This window comes from Equus asinus, chromosome 6 (assembly GCF_041296235.1).
Source record: "Equus asinus isolate D_3611 breed Donkey chromosome 6, EquAss-T2T_v2, whole genome shotgun sequence".
Lineage (NCBI taxonomy): Eukaryota > Metazoa > Chordata > Mammalia > Perissodactyla > Equidae > Equus > Equus asinus.
Window position 1 is genome coordinate 70,274,453 of NC_091795.1, and position 18,339 is coordinate 70,292,791.

The 18,339-nt window shown below is 35.7% G+C and overlaps 1 protein-coding gene across 4 annotated transcripts in view; it reads left to right on the plus strand.

Annotated features, from left to right (window-relative positions):
• Positions 1-18,339, plus strand: part of DHX57 (DExH-box helicase 57) — a 51,620-nt gene that overhangs the window by 18,986 nt on the left and 14,295 nt on the right. For all 4 annotated transcript variants that reach the window (XM_070512213.1, XM_070512210.1, XM_070512211.1 and 1 more), the window contains 9 exons: positions 338-462; positions 4,487-4,620; positions 6,166-6,220; positions 7,732-7,937; positions 8,851-8,967; positions 11,514-11,610; positions 12,413-12,586; positions 13,180-13,380; positions 14,952-15,228. In XM_070512213.1, the coding sequence (XP_070368314.1) occupies positions 338-462; positions 4,487-4,620; positions 6,166-6,220; positions 7,732-7,937; positions 8,851-8,967; positions 11,514-11,610; positions 12,413-12,586; positions 13,180-13,380; positions 14,952-15,228 (1,386 nt within the window). The remainder of the gene's footprint in view (positions 1-337; positions 463-4,486; positions 4,621-6,165; positions 6,221-7,731; positions 7,938-8,850; positions 8,968-11,513; positions 11,611-12,412; positions 12,587-13,179; positions 13,381-14,951; positions 15,229-18,339) is intronic.

An 18,339-nucleotide genomic window follows, 5' to 3' on the forward strand; every position in this document is an offset into this window, starting at 1 on the left:
TAGGTACTGTTTTGCTCTTAAAACTGGGTCTTAATCCATTTAACCAAGTAAGGAATGGCCAAATTCAGATTTGATTTCATCACTCACTGTTGTTTTTATGTTTTATAATAATTTTTAAATGTTTTTATCAGTTTTAAACTTAAAATTTTGATAAAAAGTCGAAAAGCTTTTATTGTGGTTGTCACCAAAAAACTGCATTTAGTATGGTTTCATATTAAATGGAACTGCTGTGTTTTCAATATTCTCTATCCCTATCCATTCAAAATAGCTTTGCCAGGAAGGTGTTTCCTATTTTCAAAAATTTCATGACTGCTTTCTATGCCCTTTTACTTGTAAGTCCTCAGCCACCAGACTGTTATACTGCACAACAGGAGTGCTGCTGAGAAGGCTAGAAGGAGATACAGCTCTACAAGGAATCACCCATATCATTGTTGATGAAGTTCATGAGAGGACAGAAGAAAGGTAAAACAAAGATTTTCCAAGTGAATACCCACACATACAAAATGAAGACGTTGCTGAAAGAATTTTATTCTGCTTCCAATTCAGTTTCTTAGGGCCAATAATGGTATTTTGACATAGAGAAGGCCTAAGTTAGAGAAAAGGAACTGCTTTTGTGGTCTCCAGGGTCTGTAACACTAAAAATGCTAGGAGAGCACATGTTCATCACTGGAAGAGTCATCCTATTTGATGGACATCATCTAATAAGAGAGATTTAGCACTCTCCTGGGCATCATACTGAGCTAGGCACTATACTTAGCAGGAATAACAGATGTAATGCATACCGTAGCTGATGGATTGGTGAATATGTTCTTCCTTCTTTGTTCATTTGGTCATTCATTCAGTCCTGACATTCATTCATATATTTATTGAGCCTGTATTAAGTGCCAAGCAATCTGTTAATTGCTGGGGATACTGTAGTGAGCAAGCATATTTGGTTCCCTTTATCTTTTATGGTCTAGTAGGAAAAACAGTGAACAAGTAAACATATAAATAATTACAAATGGAGTAAGTACTATGAAGGAATAAGTAGGGTGCTGTGTTTGGAGGGAGGGATCCATGAAATGGTCAGAGATCATAACTCTGAAGAGATGACATTTAAATTAAAAACGGAAGCGTGAGAAGGAGTCCCACGTGACAAATGGGAGCAAGGCCAGCATTTGCAAAGACTCTGCAGTGGGAAAGGGCTTCATGAGTCCTGAAACTGGAGGAAGGCCAGCAAAGCTGATGTGTGGTGAATGAGGGGAAAAGTAGCAGGTGGAAAAAACAGGAGCCAGACTTCCTGGGCCTTATACACCACGGATAAGAAAGCATTTGGATTTTATTTTAATGGAATTAGAAGTGATTAAAGGGCTAAGTTATAACTTCTCAATATTTTAAAAGGAAGGACCAGATAAACAGATGGCATTAATCATAGTTTGTCACGTGGATCGTGCTCTAGAGCAGTGAAAAAAAGTAGGAAAAAAAAGAAACAATCCCATGAAAATTACAAGGCTTTCCCAAAGACGACTATACTACAATGGATATCTTTAGAAGAAGAAAGAAAGTCTAAGTAAAGTTGGCAGGCTGACAAAGAAGCAGAAAATAGCTAGTAGCGAAAGAAACAAATGTGAAAAGAAGTCCCAGCTATTGCTGATAAAAAGTTTTTAAGAACTGAACAGGGCAGATATGTGACCAGAAGACTATTTGTTAGATGAAATAAATACACTAATTTATAGGAAATAGGAAATATGAAGTAATTAGAAACTAAAGAAAGGCAGACTTTCATATAAAAAGTATAGATCAAAATAAAAAGAATTTCTAGAAGAAGACAAATTTTACATGACTATCCACAAACAGTGGGGATCTTTGAGGGGCAAATATTCTTTATGTAGAGACTCCAGAAAACAGTAGGGGAAAAATAAATGGTAAATAATGTCATTTTACAGCTAAATATGCCAATGAATATTTGAAAGAAGAAATTTTTTTAATAGAATCACTGAACAACTTGGAAAAAGAAATCAAAACTTTCAATTAGATTAATGATATTTAAATGATTGTGTTCTCAAAATAAAATTTTAGGGGAAATTATATCCTGTGTAATTTTGAATATAAATAATAGGTTTGGGTTTCATAACATTTATACTTCCACAGACTCAGAGAAACTGGAGCATAGCACTGGATCTGGTTCCTGGCTGCAATAGTGTTCTCAAAAAGAAAGATTTTTATAAGACCTAATGACCCATAGAATATCAACAGTTAAAAATTCAAAATATTTTCATGTCTGAATAAAGATGAGCTACACACTGGAGAAGGGAGATTCAAGCATTTACAAATAGCAGTCTTTGGGAAAGGAGTGTACAAATTACAGTCATGCTTTGCTTAACGACAGGGATATGTTCTGAGAAATGCATCATTAGGCAATTTCGTGGTTGTGCAAACATCATAGAGTGTACTTACACAAACCTAGGTGGTATAGCCTACTACACACCCGGGCTATATGGTACTAATCTTATGAGACCACCATTGTAAATGCGGTCCATTATTAACCAAAGCATTGCTGTGCGGTGGGTGACTGTACAAGAAAAAGTAGAGAATGTTTGCTATCTCAGAGTGAAAAAGGCAGAAAATAGGAGTAAAATCTAGGCGCCAAGATCACTAAAAATATAGACAAGATTAAAGGTTGAATATAGAAAAGTTACAGTTGTGTTAGTTTAAAATTTTTAATAAATTTCCTAATCATAGAGATAACAACATGATTATTCTAAAACATTTAGAAAATATCAAAGAAATGGCAAGAAGAAGAATTTCTGCCCCCTATAAAATTGCTAATTCCATGCCACAATTTTTGTCTGTTTTCTTCTGGGAGTGTATTGGGAGTTAGGGGAGAGATGTGGTAGAGAGAGATGTGTGTCCACAAACACTGTTGAGGTTATATAGTTTTGTGTGCTGCTTTTGATTTAATAGTTAACATGATAGCAAAACTATCTTTGAAATTATTATTAATTGCATAAGGAAGTTCTAAAGCATAGATGTACCATAAATTACTTAACAATTTGCCTATTATACTATTTTCCTTTTCCTTAAAAGAGAAACAAAGTAGTCATAAAATGTAACTAAATTAGCTCATTAAATTAAAGAGAACTAAGTAGCACAAGAATACGCTCTCATTAAAAGTTCAAGCAAAACAGATAAAGTGTAAGTCCCCCTTTAACACTCCCAAATGATTCCTAGTCCCTTCCCCAGAGATAACTATGGTGATCAGATTGGTGATATGTCCTTCTATACTTTGACATAGTTGTTTACTTTGTTAGAAATAGGTACTTCTGTTTTCTCACCTTTTTTTTTTACACAAATGATATATTCATTTAGTAAGTCAGCACATATTTACTGAGTGCCTACTATGTTCCAGGCATTGTTCTAGATTCTGGAGTAGTGAACAAAATAATCAAAATCCCTGTCCTCATAGATCTTATCTTCTAGTCGGGGAGCCCAACAATTGGCAAAATAAATAAGTAAAATATAGAGTATGTTACATGCTAACAAGAGGAAAGGTGATATGAAATGCAAGGGAGGGGACCATTTGAAATTTTAAATAGGGTGGCCAGGTAAGACCTGGCTGAAAGGTATCTTTTGAGTAAAGACTTGAAGGAAGTGAGGGAGCTACCTCTGTGAATGTCTGGGAGAAGCCTATTCTAGGCACATTAATAACATATACAAAGGACCTGAGGTCCATGCCTCAAGGACAGTAAGGTGGACAGTATGGCTGGAGCCAAGTAAATAAGAGGGAGGGCAGTAGAAAATGAGTGGTGGGGGTACAGATCTTGTCACGTAGGGCCTTGTTAGTGAGGACTTCAGCAAGTCATTGAAGGATTTTGAGCAAAAGAGTGGCACAATCAGATTTCCATTTGAACAGAATTATTGGTCTCCCGTATTGAGAATAGATTTCAGGGAGGCCAGGGCTGAAGCAGGGAGACCAGCTAGGACATAGCTGTTCTACGGTACATGTCGTTCTACAAATGGGATTTTTTTCACTAACAATATGTCTTAGAGATATTTTTATGTCAGTGTTTAGAACTTTACCTTATTCCTTTTATCTGTCTCATATTATTCCAAAGAAGGGATAATATTGTTGTAATTAACCATATCTTGGTTGATGGACATTTAGGTAGTTCCTGTTGCTTTACTATTACAAGCAATGCTGTAATGAAAATCTTTGTATATGCCTCTTTATGTACATGTAGATATCAAGTAGTAGAATTATCAAATGCAATGACAAATCTTATTGATGTTTTGGTTGATACTACAATGAATTTAGCTTATTTGGGGGAAAAATTGATATCTTTATAATGTTAAGTCTTCACATCTGGGAACATGACACATCTTTCTATGAGTGTTATAATTTTTTCACATAGGTTTTACACATTCCTTGCTCAAAATATGTCAAAGTTATTAATTTTCATGTATTGAATTTGTTTGATCCTCAGGTGTTTTCTTTTCTTTCCTCTAGTGATTTCTTGCTACTGGTTTTGAAGGACATTGTGTTACAGAGACCAACTCTTCAAGTTATTCTGATGAGTGCAACTTTAAATGCTGAACTCTTTTCAGAATATTTCAATTCCTGCCCAGTTATTACTATACCAGGTGATTAAAATGTGTCGTTAAATATGTATTGTTCTATTAAGCAAATATAGTTATTTTGAAGTTAATTTGAGGTATAAATTAATAGATATTTATACCTCTTTCTAGAGAAGTGAATGGTTTGTAACAAATGAGATCGTAACCATATAATGAAATTAATAAATTTTATATGTGCTTTTTAAAAAAGTCTGTTATTAGGATTTCTAACATTCCATTGTGTTTAACATGAAAATGTGCACTTATATTGGTAATCTGTCATAAAGAGGGAAGTTGTATCTGTGTGTAGCATATTTGTTCATTGCTGGATCTGCTACATTTCTGGATATTGGTTCACTCTGGCAGAAAGTAAAGTTGGGTAGTCTGGGTCTTCTTTTGATGCTTTCAGTTTCATTTTGGGATTAGTTTATCACCTTGGGCTTTGGTTTATCCTTCTGCAACTGATTGCCAGAGGGACAATTTGGAAGCACTGACTGATGAATATTATAGTAGTACCCCCTTGTCTGTGGTTTCAGTTACCCGTGGTCAACTGCGATCTGAAAATATTAAATGGAAAATTCCAGAAATAAACAATTCATAAGTTTTAAATTGCATGTTGTTCTGAGTAGTGTGATGAAATCTCACACCATCTTGCTCCGTCCCCACCCGGGACGTGAATCATCTGAAATCAGTCCGCCCAGGACATATATCCACGCTGTATACTCTCCACCTCTTAGTCACTTAGTAGCTGTCTCAGTTATCAGATTGACTGTCACACTATCACAGTACTTGTGTTCAAGTGACCCTTATTTTACTTACCAAATGACCCCAAAGCGCAAGAGTAGTTGTGATGCTGGCAATTCAGATATGCCAAAGAGAAGCTGTAAAGTGCTTTCTTTAAGTGAAAAGGTGAAAGTTCTCGACTTGAAAGAAAAAAAATCATATGCTGAGGTTGCTAAGATCTAGAGTAACTTTTATTACAGTATATTGTTATAATTGTTCTATTTTATTATTAGTTATTGTCGTTAATCTCATACTGTGCCTAATTTGTAAATTAAACTTTACTGTAGGTACGTGTGTATGGAGAATAACAGAATTTATAGAGAGCTTGGTACTATCTGTGGTTTCAGGCATCCTCTGGGAGTCTTGGAACATGTCCCCCGTGGATAAGGGGAACTACTGTAGTAGTACTTGTTAATCTAGTTATAGAGGATGTTGACAGTAGGTTTAAAGAAGAAATTATATGCTTGATCTAGAATACACTTGTGGAATATTTACCCCAGGGGGAGGAGAGAGGGTGGGAAAGGTATAACAAGTTAAAAAAAAAGAGGTAAAAAACAATCTTATTAGCAAACGATCCTCTCTCCACCTGTACACTTCTGTTTTCTTTACTAACTGGAATATATCCCTTCCAATTTTTATCATCAAAATCTTTTTTTATTGATACTTTTAGGATGGCAGAACAAATAGTGCCTTATTATGCCAAGCTTTGTTTTAAGAGAATTTTACATATAGAAACTATTTCAAGATAGTTCAACAGGTATTCTGAGGGTTTTCTATTTTATTTTCTAGGTCGTACATTTCCTGTTGATCAGTTTTTTCTGGAAGATGCAATTGCTGTGACAAGGTAAGGAAGACATTAATTAAGATTCACTGTAAGTCTTTGTAAACAGAATGCCAGGATAATAAATGTGTTAGTTTTTCTTCTAATTTTTCTATTTGAGCATTTTATTTTCCCCTTTCTTTCAGCAAATATTTATTATACAAATTATTTGCAATTCACAGGCAATATTGTATATTAAGAGTGCTTAATATAAACCCTAATGTAATATAAACCCTAATGGACTTTGAGGATAATGATATGTTGATGTAGGTTCATCAGTTGTAACAATTGTACTGCTCTGGTGGGGGATGTTGATAATGGGGGAGGCTGTGCATGTGTGAGGGACGGGGGTGTATGGGAAATCTCTGTACCTTCTGCTCAATATTTTTCTGAACCTAAAACTGCTCTAAAAATTAAGTCTATTAAAAAATGATGGAAGACCAAATATATGAAAAAAAGGAGTACTGATTCTACAGACAGACTGTGAGTATTTAAATCCCTCCACTTACCAGCTGTAACATTGATGAGTAGCTTAATCTCTCTGTGACTCAGTTTCATCCTATGTAAAATGAGTATGTTGATGGTAACTGCTTCACAGGGTTGTTATGAGGATTGATTAATTAATCAATACTTGGCGTTAATACTTGCAAAGTGCTTAGAACACATAGCACATGCTTTATGAGTGTTAGCTATTACTATCGTCATCATTCCATCTTCAAGGAGTTTGCAGTACAGTGTGAGTGTTAAGATGTCTGTATAATTTCAGTACTGTGTAGAAAATGGTTATGTCTACTGGATATGAACAGATTTCTCTCCTTTGAAAGCCCTGCTTCCTCTTCCTACTCTTTGACCTTAAAGATTCCCCAAGGTTTTATCCTTACACTGTTTCTTCTCACTATTAAGCTCTTCCTTAGCTTTCTTAGACTCATGTGATTTCAGCTGTAGCCTCTGTGCCGAGAACTGCCAGTTCAGTATCTTCATTCCTGACCTCTGGGCTCCAGAATGAAACACCCTTGATGTCTGGCACCTTAAACTCAACTTAGAATTTTTTCCCTTCTCCCTGCTTCTTCCATTCCTAATAAGCCCCACTCCTAATTCTGTATTTATTTAATGGTACAATATTCTCAAGCTAAAAACCCCAAAACAGTGCCTCTCAAACTTTAGTGTGCAATAAGCTACTTAGGGAGCTTGTTAAAATTGTTATTTTCTGGGCCCTATCCCACTTCCATTGAATGTTAATCTCTGGGGAAATCATCTTTCAACTAGTTTACCTGTCTTTATTCTCTTTTTCAAACTCACTGCCTCCAGAATTATCTTAAAACAGAACCAAAAGCATTCCAGCGTGTTCCTCCCCAGATATAGGGCACAGCCAACAGAATCCTGGACTGGATTAATAGCATGTGGAAGAATAGCACATGAATTAGGCAGAAACAGAGCAACATTCTACTGAACAAGCATATAAAATATGTGAATATTTTTGTTCCTCACCAACAGACCCACACACACACACACAGTCCTTTGTCTTCCTTTCTCAGGTATGTGTTACCGGATGGGAGCCCATATATGCGCTCCATGAAACAGATGTCAAAGGAGAAGCTTAAAGCAAGGCACAACAGAACTGCATTTGAAGAAGTGGAGGAAGACCTCAGGCTCTCCCTTCACCTCCAGGATCAGGATTCTGTGAAAGATGCAGTGCCAGATCAACAGTTAGATTTTAAGCAGCTCCTGGCTCGCTATAAAGGTAATGTGCTTCCTGGGGAATATTATAATTATGCCAAAGATAACTAGTTTTTCCCCCCTACCATGATCCAGAAGAAAAACGTGGCTCTTGTTTCATAGTTACATTGTCTTTAATTTATCAGAACTACCTTAAACTTAGAAAAAATAGCAGTTCCAACACATATTAGATTATAATTATTAGACTTGCCAGTGAATTTTTTCCTGATTATTAAAGAAACGTGTTCCTTATAGAAAAATTGGTAGGTAGTAAAATACAAATTATACTCATCAATATTTTGTAACTTTTTATTTTGGTATGATTTCAAATTGAAAATTAAAGAAAAGTTTGCAAGCCTATACAATGAACTCTCAAGTCTATGGATAGACTTCAGGGGTGTTGGTGAAGCCATTAAAATCACATATATATTTCAGGGAAGAGCCATAACTTTTATCATTTTCTCAAAGGAACCTAAGGTTAAGAGTCACTGTTGTAAGGGTGCTGGTGAAAGCTGTGGTCTCTCTGTTGATTTTCATCGGTTATTGTTACCTGAACTTCGACCTGATCTGACTCGTAATTTGGTTTAATCTGGAAGGTGTTTCTAAAATGTATTTGGTTTTGAATTTTATGTCTAGAACTTAAAGTGTCAATAAATGTGTGCTGGATAAAACAGGGGAAGGAAGCAGGAAAGTTCAAAGTGGCTTATCTGGGCCTTTCCAGCAGGGACAGGCGCCTGCTCTTTAGGTCATTGTTCAAGCAAGAAGTGCTTCTAGCGTGAGCCTCCATTTTCTGAGAGACTGAAAGAAAAGAGTTCATTTCAGTACATTAAATGTGAACATCTGTGTTATTAAATCAAATCAAGACAGTTACCTAGTTCACAGGCCATATTGTCTTCAATAAGGTATAATTATCCTTCTGATTTTTACCTTTCTTTCAGGGGTTAGCAAATCAGTTATCAAAACAATGTCCATCATGGATTTTGAAAAGGTTAATCTTGAATTAATAGAGGCCTTGTTAGAGTGGATTGTGGATGGAAAGCACTCCTACCCTCCAGGTAACTCTTCTTGTCTTCATTTATGTGTGAGATGGCAAAAGAGAAGGGAGCTTACTTACTGAGATAATGGGCACTGTGGGTACACCCCCCTTCCTGGAGCCCTCGCCCTCATCCCCACCTTTTCTCCCAAAGTTGTGTGTAAAGTTGCTTATTAGGCTTTTCAGGGGGAAATTTGACCTTTTACTTTTTGAGGTTCACCCACTCTTTTTGCTCACACCGAGCATAAAGTTGTTAACTATACAAAGTCCAAGAGGAAGAAAGCTGAAAAGAAGGCCTGGATAGTCCACATATTAAACACTCAGTTCCTGGCTAAATGGGAGTCTAGTGATGAGTGTTTGAATCACATGAAGACTCTGCACACGGAGGCCACAGGGTAGTGGGGTTAAGAGAACAGGCTTCGGAGTCTGATAAACTTCCCAGCTCTGCTACTCAGGGACTCTGTAACCTTGGATAAAGTCCTTATCTTTCTGTGCTTCAGTTTCCTTGTTTGTAAAATGAAGACAATAATAAATCCTCTTACTTAAAGCTATTTTGAGGATTAAAAGAAACCACATGTAAATTTTAGCACAGAGGCTGACATATAGTTAATGCCCACTAGTTATTAACCTTAATAATGATAATGTTATAACTATAATAATACAGTTATCATTATTATTATTGTTACTGCTGTTACTACTACCACTACTATTACACAGAGCAATCACTACTTTCCCCTTATGCACCATCTTTCTGTTCCAGTGGCCTTCTTACCTCACTTGCAGTCCCTTGCCCCCAGAATGAATGGCCCAGATCTCATAACGGAATCCTTCCCATCATTCAGGTTTCTGTCAGATGTCTTCTCTGACGAGAAGTCTTCTCTGACCACCCTGTTTTCTTGCCCCCCCACCTACTTTATCATAAAATCCAAAAATGGTTTTCATTATAGCACTTAACACTGTTCAAAATTATAGTTCTGCTTACTGATAAATCTCCTTCAATAGAATGTAAGCTCCGTAAGAATAAGGGTTTCTTGTGCACCACAATATTCCTCAGACCCTAGAATGGTGCCTAGAATATTTAGGTATGGAGTAAATATTTGTTGCACAAATAGAACCAGCCAATGTTGGGTGATCATTTAGTGGAATCATAGATCAAAAGATTACATTATGTGTTCATTACACAGTGCTTGAGAGAAATGGGAATGGCTGCCCTCCTCTGCCTAGGCTTTAATCATTATGTGGTATTTTCTAAAGAGATGTGTAAGCCACGTAAAATTATGGAAGTGCCTTGTTTCTCATCTCTTGACAAGTAGCCAGTATTGGCTAATGCATTGTCACCGGACTGAATATCTTGTTTTATGCCAAAGGAAAAGACTATTATTGAAAAAAACCAAGCATAGCAGGCAAAAAGAAATGTTAGATAATTACCTGAATTCAAAACAGTAGATGTAGTGATTAGAGTCAGTGATTTATTTGTGAATATTAAAGATATCCCTGATACAGATGGCCAAGCCATGAGGGCAGAGCGGAAGGCACATAAAAATATAAATAAAAAATATTTTTCCATCTGTATAGATTATTTTACCACTCAAATTTTGTAGTCTTTTAGTAGAAGTATGTGGTATATAATGGAAAGATTATGGATCTGGTGCCAGAGATTAAAGGAGGGGCATGAAGATGGTATTAATTTCCTTTCTGTATAAGGCACAAAAGAAAGGGACTATGGCTTGTGGCATGGAAATACACTATAATCAGTTATCACTGCTTGTTTTCTTTCATGTTAAATTTAAAAGCCCATACTGTTAATATGGCATGGTTAGGTCATGTGTTGCCTCTTCAACATATATCTGAATTTAGATTGCCAGGTTGGCCAACCAATTATAGCTTCTTTTTCTCATTTCCAGTACAATGTTTATGGATTTTATTTACTAATAGAGAGAAGTGTCTTCCTGTCTTAGAAGATTAGAAGGATAACTCTTCCTATAGAAACAGAATGTCGGTGGCTAGTACACTGCAGAAATATGTTTAAAGACCTTTAAAGAATTTTGCTGGGGCCAGCCCGGTTTTGCAGTGGTTAAGTTCGCACGTTCCGCTGCGGCAGCCGTGGGTTCACTGGTTCGGATCCCGGGTGCGGACATGGTACCACTTGGCAAGCCATGCTGTGGCAGGCGTCCCACATATAAAGAAGAGGAAGATGGGCATGGATGTTAGCTCAGGGCCAGTCTTCCTCAGCAAAAAGAGGCAGCAGTTAGCTCAAGGCTAATCTTCCTAAAAAAAGGTAAAGAATTTTGCTAATAATTCTAGTATAACTTAAGGCAGTATATTTTTCCACACTTCAGTTTTTCCTGTTTTAGAAAGATAGTAGTATCCCAGTTATTTTGTAGTTATTAAGTCAAAAAACGTATAAAAACACCTATCTATTTAAATCCTTGAGGGGTTTACAAAGAAAAGGAAATTGATACTGATAAATCTCAGATTGTTATATTTTTTCATTTCAAAATAGCTTTATAATCCATATTAGTTTTTCCTTTTTTTCATCTATCAGATTGATTCTTTTTATATACTCAGGTGCTATACTTGTATTTTTACCGGGACTGGCAGAAATCAAAATGCTTTATGAACAGCTACAGTCGAATTCTCTTTTCAACAACAGACGTAGTAATCGGTAAGTTAATTACTTTCTGTATCCTATTGCAGTTATTTTCAAAAATGAATAACCAGAAAGGTCTTTTTGATGTTCATCACCCTCTTTAGACCCTGGTATCATTCCTCAAGAATATGTTTGTTTATGCCAGCTGGAGATAGACAAACCTATTTGTTCCAGGAAATCAATCTTTCCCATCCCATTAAATAAAAATATTTCTCTTCACTTAGTGTAGTGACTCAGCAAAATTGCATGTAATTTTAGTTGCCGGATACAGGAGATGGGAGAAGCCAGTGTTATTAACAACAAAGAAATGCAACCATTTTGAGAAAAAATAATTTCCAATAGTTCCTATTTTGATAGCAAGACATACTGTTGTGTCTTCATATCTAAGGGAACAACTATGTGACAGGTGAACACTCCCTAGAAACATAAGAATGAAGTTTCCTAGGATACATCACTGTCTCTGCCTCTTTCTCTGGATTTAGAGGTAGTGAAAACATGATTCTTTGCTGGTTAGTGTGCTCTAGGCTTGTTCGTTACAGAATATCAACTGTTTAGTCCTCTTGATTATTTACTACTGAATTATACTTCAATTTTCCCCAAGTTGATGCAAGGTTTTTAGTTCATGGAAATGAGTAAATGTTTTCTAAGGATCAGAAAGAACCATCCCATTTAGAAGAGCTGGACCCTGAGGACCAGGGTTGTGGAGAGGCTGCTGATAGTTGGAGTCATATTGTTAGTTTTAATAGAAATTCACCCACTGTAATTCAATTTCAGTGTCCTGTGCTACAACATTAAATATGCTTTTATTTCCTTTCAGATGTGTTATTCACCCACTTCATTCATCTTTATCCAGTGAAGAGCAGCAGGCTGTGTTTGTAAAACCTCCTGTCGGTGTAACTAAGATTATAATTTCCACCAACATTGCTGAGACATCCATAACCATTGATGATGTTGTCTATGTCATCGATTCTGGGAAAATGAAAGAAAAGAGGTATTTTCTTTTGATGATATAAGAGGGGGACTAAAGCGGCCTCATTTAGAGGGACACAGCTGTTAATGGCTAACGCTATTAAGCTACATGGATTACTGTTTGAAAAACAGTTTTTGAAAACTATATGTGAATATATGAGTAATTCTATAGCCAGGACCAAAATCAGAGTCACACAGAGGTGGAAAGTTTTGGAAGTAATTAATTATTTTTCCTCTCTTTTTCTCATATGCTTTGCATGTGCTTGAATGAAAGAGTTGGTGTGGAAGGTGATGAATATGTTAATTAGCTTGATTTTGGTAATCATTTCACAATGTATACATATATAAAAACATCACATTTTACACCTTAAATATACACAATTTTTATTTGTCAAGAATAAATAAAAATGAAAAAGAGTTGAATAAAGAAACTGTAGGTAGTAGATCTAAATCAGCACTATATACTCCCACCAGGGACTCAACTATCCCAGAACACACAGGATACTGTGTCTTTATCTACAGAAGTGAAGTGCTTCATCTCTTCTGTCCTTGCTAAGTAGACTTTTGGCCATGTTTTTATAGAATAACTCTTTTTTATTTTCTTTTTCTTTATAGATATGATGCCAGCAAAGGGATGGAAAGTCTAGAGGATACTTTTGTCTCTCAAGCCAATGCTCTGCAAAGAAAAGGTCGAGCAGGCCGTGTTGCATCTGGGGTCTGCTTCCATTTATTCACTAGCCATCACTTCAATCACCAGCTTTTAAAGCAGCAGCTACCGGAAATACAAAGAGTGCCATTGGAGCAGCTATGTCTAAGGTACATCTTGATCTTTGTATTCTGCTTCCAGAAGATCTAAATGCTTCTCACCCTAAGTTCCTTGTTTTCTTTTTCTTAGTAGAAGACATTTTGCTAAGAATGGACATGGATGAACTCATTCATTTGCAAAGAAAGAGCTCTTCAGGGTTGCCTCTACCATTCCTTTTAACTTTCTGCACATGAAGATCTCTTACATTGCAGAGGACAGCCCTAAAATAGAGCCTTAGGATATGTTTGTAAGTTAGGAAAGTAATCTCACTCATCGAGAAATTTCTGCTAGGGACAACACCAATATTAAATCATCACAGGGAGAAATCTACAGCCTCATTATCAGTTAGAGCAAAGTGAACAAAAAAACTTGTTAGCTCCATTATTTACCTGATGAAAAACAAGAAAAAACATCATAAAATAGAATTTAGTGAACAAATGATCAAACTCAATGTTATTGAAGCCGGGGAACCTTTGGTTCAACTTTTCTGAAAATGTGCTTGGTGTTATATAAGCACTCTAAAACTATCCGTACCCTTTAACCCAGTCATTACTCTGAGAAAGGATCCCCATTAACAGTAACCCAAGGGGAGAAAGTTACTTGGACAAAGATGGTATAGCTCTTCTTTTATCCAGCAGGTAGATTTTGAGAGCCTTCTATTTTCCAGGGTTGGGCTAAGCACTAGGGATACTCTAGGAGACAAGACAGTCCTTGCTTTCAAGTGTCCATAGTCAGATCTTAAGAATTTGGGCAAGCAAATACCTTGAACTGAGACAGAGTGCAAATGAAGAGGAATGAAGGGATTTGAGAGAGCTTTGGAAGTTGATTGACCCATGAGGGAGGATGAGAGAAGGGGAAAATGTAATATATGTAGCACATAGGATTTCAAAACAGCTCAAATATACAACAGTGGGGAAATAGGTAAATTATGTGGGCCAACATGGTTCATCCTTTTTTTCTTTCGCTATTTGAAATTTAAGTAACTGGATTATTCTCAGTGCATGTCTTAAAGTGAAAAATCTAAATGGAAAAAAGCTAGGTATCAAATATGTACACATTAGTAAAAATGTAAAATTGTATGTTTATAGGCTGACAGCTTAAAAAGGAATTAAAAATGAAATAAATTTTATATATCTAGATTTTTGTCTTCTGAAAATTGCTTAAATTTATAATTTAAAACAGTAGCTTTTCAAGAGCTGTCACAAGGCAGGACACAATGCAGATTAATTTTATAAACAATTACCATGCAGTTTCAGATGTGGGAAAGAGAGTAAGTGGACCATTTGAATTTCATTTCATAATTTGAACCCCCTATTATAGAAAGAAGTATTTTCAAAGTTTATAGAATTTTATTCTGAATCTCAGTAAGTTTCAGAATCTGAAAGTGTTTCTGCAGTTTATTGCTAGAAGAACTAGAAGACGAGATTTTTTAAACAATTTATTTCAACTAGCATTGTCTGGTTTATGAAAGTATGTATATTGGGAATTTTAAATTATTTTCATTCAAGAAAAAAGCTTACTCCTTTATGTCATCTTACCAGAAATAAAATTGACAAATTATGATTTGGTTTTCTTTTTTCAGAATTAAAATTTTAGAGATGTTTAGCACTCATAATCTCCAATCTGTGTTCTCTCGACTCATTGAACCACCACACATTGAGTCTCTCCGTGCCTCAAAAATACGATTACGAGACTTGGGAGCATTAACTCCAGATGAGAAACTGACCCCTCTAGGGTATCACTTGGCCTCTCTGCCTGTGGATGTGAGAATCGGCAAACTGATGCTGTTTGGGTCTATCTTCCGCTGTTTAGATCCAGCTCTCACCATTGCTGCCAGTTTGGCTTTTAAGTCTCCTTTTGTAAGTAGACAACATTCATCTAAACTGGAGTCCGTAGGTCTCTAAGGGGACCATGGGGGCCTCAGGGGTATGTGAGCCCCCTAAAAATTTTCCTGTGAGTATGTTGTATGTGAATTTCTCAGAGCACAAAATCTGTAACTTTTATCTGATTCTCAAAGAAATCCATGCCCCCAGTAAAGATTAAGAACTAGAGATCTAACTTATTAAAATAATCTAAATGTGCTTTTCATTGTATCTGCTGTGCTTGGTCATTATAGAAAATAAGAAAATGCAAGCAAGCAAAAGGTGCCCCTGATGATCTTAAAGGGCAATGAGTACATTGGGCCACTTTTTTTAATAGCTTTATGAAAATATAATTCACCCATTTAAAGTATACAATCCAATAGTTTTTAGTATTATGCAATCATCACCATAGTCAGCTTTGGAACATTTTTATCACCTAAGAAAGAAACCCTTTAGTTATCACTCCCCTATTCCCCTCCAATCCCCTCATCCACTCCAGTCCTAGGCATCTACTAATCTACTTTCTGTCTTCATAGATTCGCCTCTTCTGGACATTTCACTTTAATGAAATAATATAATACATGGTTTTGTGACTGGCTTCTACACTTAGCATATGCTTTTAAGGTTTATCTATGTTACAGCATGTATCAGTACTTCATTCCTTTTACAGCCAAATAATATTCCTTTGTATGGATATACCACATTTTGTTTATCCATTCAGCACCTGATGAACATTGGGGATTGTTTCCACCTTTGGCTGTAAACCTTCTTGTACAAGTTTTTATGTGGACATATGTTTTCATTTGTCTTGGGTATATATCTAGGAGGGAAATTACTGGGTCAATGGTAACTCTCTATTTAACTTGACGAACTTCCAGACTCTTCCAGAATAGTTGTATATTACATTCCACCAGCATTTTATCAAGGTTGCAGTTTCTCCACATTCCGATCAACACTTGATATCACCTGACTTCTTTATTATAGCCATCCTCAGGGGGTGTGAATTTATGGTTTTGGTTTGTATTTCCCTAAATGGCTGATGATACTAAACATCTTTTCATTTGTTTATTGGCCATTTGTATATCTTCTTTCAAGAAATGTCTATTCAGATTCTTTGCCCATTTTTTAATTGGGTTGTCTTTTCATTATTGAGTTGTGAAAGTTCTTTATATATTCTGGATACAAATCTCTTATCCCTTATAATTGGCAAATATTTTCTTCCATTCTGTGGGTTGCTTTTTCACTTCCTTGATATGTCCTTTGAAACATAAAGGTTTTTAACATTGATGAAGTGCAGTTTATCTAGTTTTTTGTTGCTCAAGCTTTTGTTGTCATAGGTAAGAATCCATTGCCACATCCAAAGTCGTGAAGATTTATCCCTGTGTTTTTTCCCAAGAGTTTTATAGTTTTAGCTCTTATATCATGGTCTTTGGTTCATTTTGAGTTAGTTTTTGTATATTGTGTGAGGTAAGAGTCCAACTTCATTTTTTTGCATGTGATTATCCAGTTGTTCCAGCACCATTTGTTGAAAAGACTGTTCTTTCCCCATTAAATTTGGCATCCTTGTCAAAAATCAGTTGACTATAGATATATGGATTTATTTCTGGACTCTTGATTCTGTTCTATTGAGTTATATGTCTATGTTTATGCCCGTACCACATTGTCTTGATTACTCTAGTTTTGTACTAAGTTTTGAAATCAGGAAGTATGAATCTTCTAACTTTGTTCTTTTTGTTATTTTGTTGAAGATTTTTACGTCCATATTCATAAGAGATATTAGTCTGTAGTTTTCTTGTGATGTCTTTATCTAGCTTTGGTATCAGAGTAATGCTGGCTACATAGAATGATTTGGGAAGTGTTCCCTCCTCTTCTATTTTTGGAAGAGTTTGTGAGGAATTGGTATTAATTCTTCTTTAAATGTTTGGTAGAATTCAGTGGTGAAGCCACCTGGGCTTTTCTTTATGGGTAGTTTTTTGATTACTAATTCAGTCTATTCACTTTTTATATGTCTATTCAGACATATATTGTTATATATGTAATATGTAATATTATATGTAATATATGTAATAATATATTTGTAATATATATAGATATACATTGTTTCTTTTTGAGTCAGTTTTGATATTTGTATTTTTATAGGAATTTGTCCATTTCATCTAAGTTACCCAATTTATTAGCATGCAGTTGTTCATAGTATTCTTTTTGTAGTCTTTTTAGGTTGATAGTAATGTCCCCTCTTCCATTTCTGATTCTAGTAATTTGAGCCTTCTTTCTTTTTTTCTTGGTCAGTTTAGCCAAAGGTTTGTCGGTTTTGTTGATATTTTCAGAGAACCAGCTTTTGGTTTCACTGAGTTTTCCCTGTTGTTTTTCTATTCTCTATTTTATTAATTTCTGCTCTTTTTTACTTTATTCCTTCTGTTTGCTTTAGGTTTAGTTTGCTCTTTTTCCAGTGTCTTAAGGTGGAAGTTTGGGTTATTGATTTGAGACCTTTCTTCTTTAAAGTAGACATTTACAGCTATAAATTTTCTTCTAAGGACTGCCTTAGCTGCATCTCCTAAGTTTTGATTTGTTGTGTCTTCATTTTCATTTATCTCAAGTATTTTCTGATTTCCCTTTTGAGTTCTTCTCTGACCCATTGGTAATTTAGGTATGTGTTGTTTAATTTCCACATATCTGTGAGTTTCCCACTTTTTCTATGATTGATTTCTGATTTCATTCTGTTGTGGTCAGAGAACATACTTTGTATTATTTCAGTCCTTTAAAACTTATTAAGTTTTGTTTTACAGCCAAGTATATGGTCTGTCCTGGAGAGTATTCCCTGGGGACTTGAGGAGAATGAATATTCTGCTGTTGTTGGGTGGAGTGTCACTGCCTTTATTTTCACCATAGCTTATCTCAGCTAGAGAGGGGAATAGATGAATGGAATCACTTCACTTTTAACGTTACACTTCAGGGAGTTGTAAACTCACAGATCTGCAAAACGATCTTGGTTCAGCCTCCTTATTTAACAACAAATGACAAAACCAAGGACCGGAATAGGTGATATAGCTTGCTCAGGGACATACAGTCCATATGGTTGTGAGCAGGACATCCGTTGCTTATTTCTCA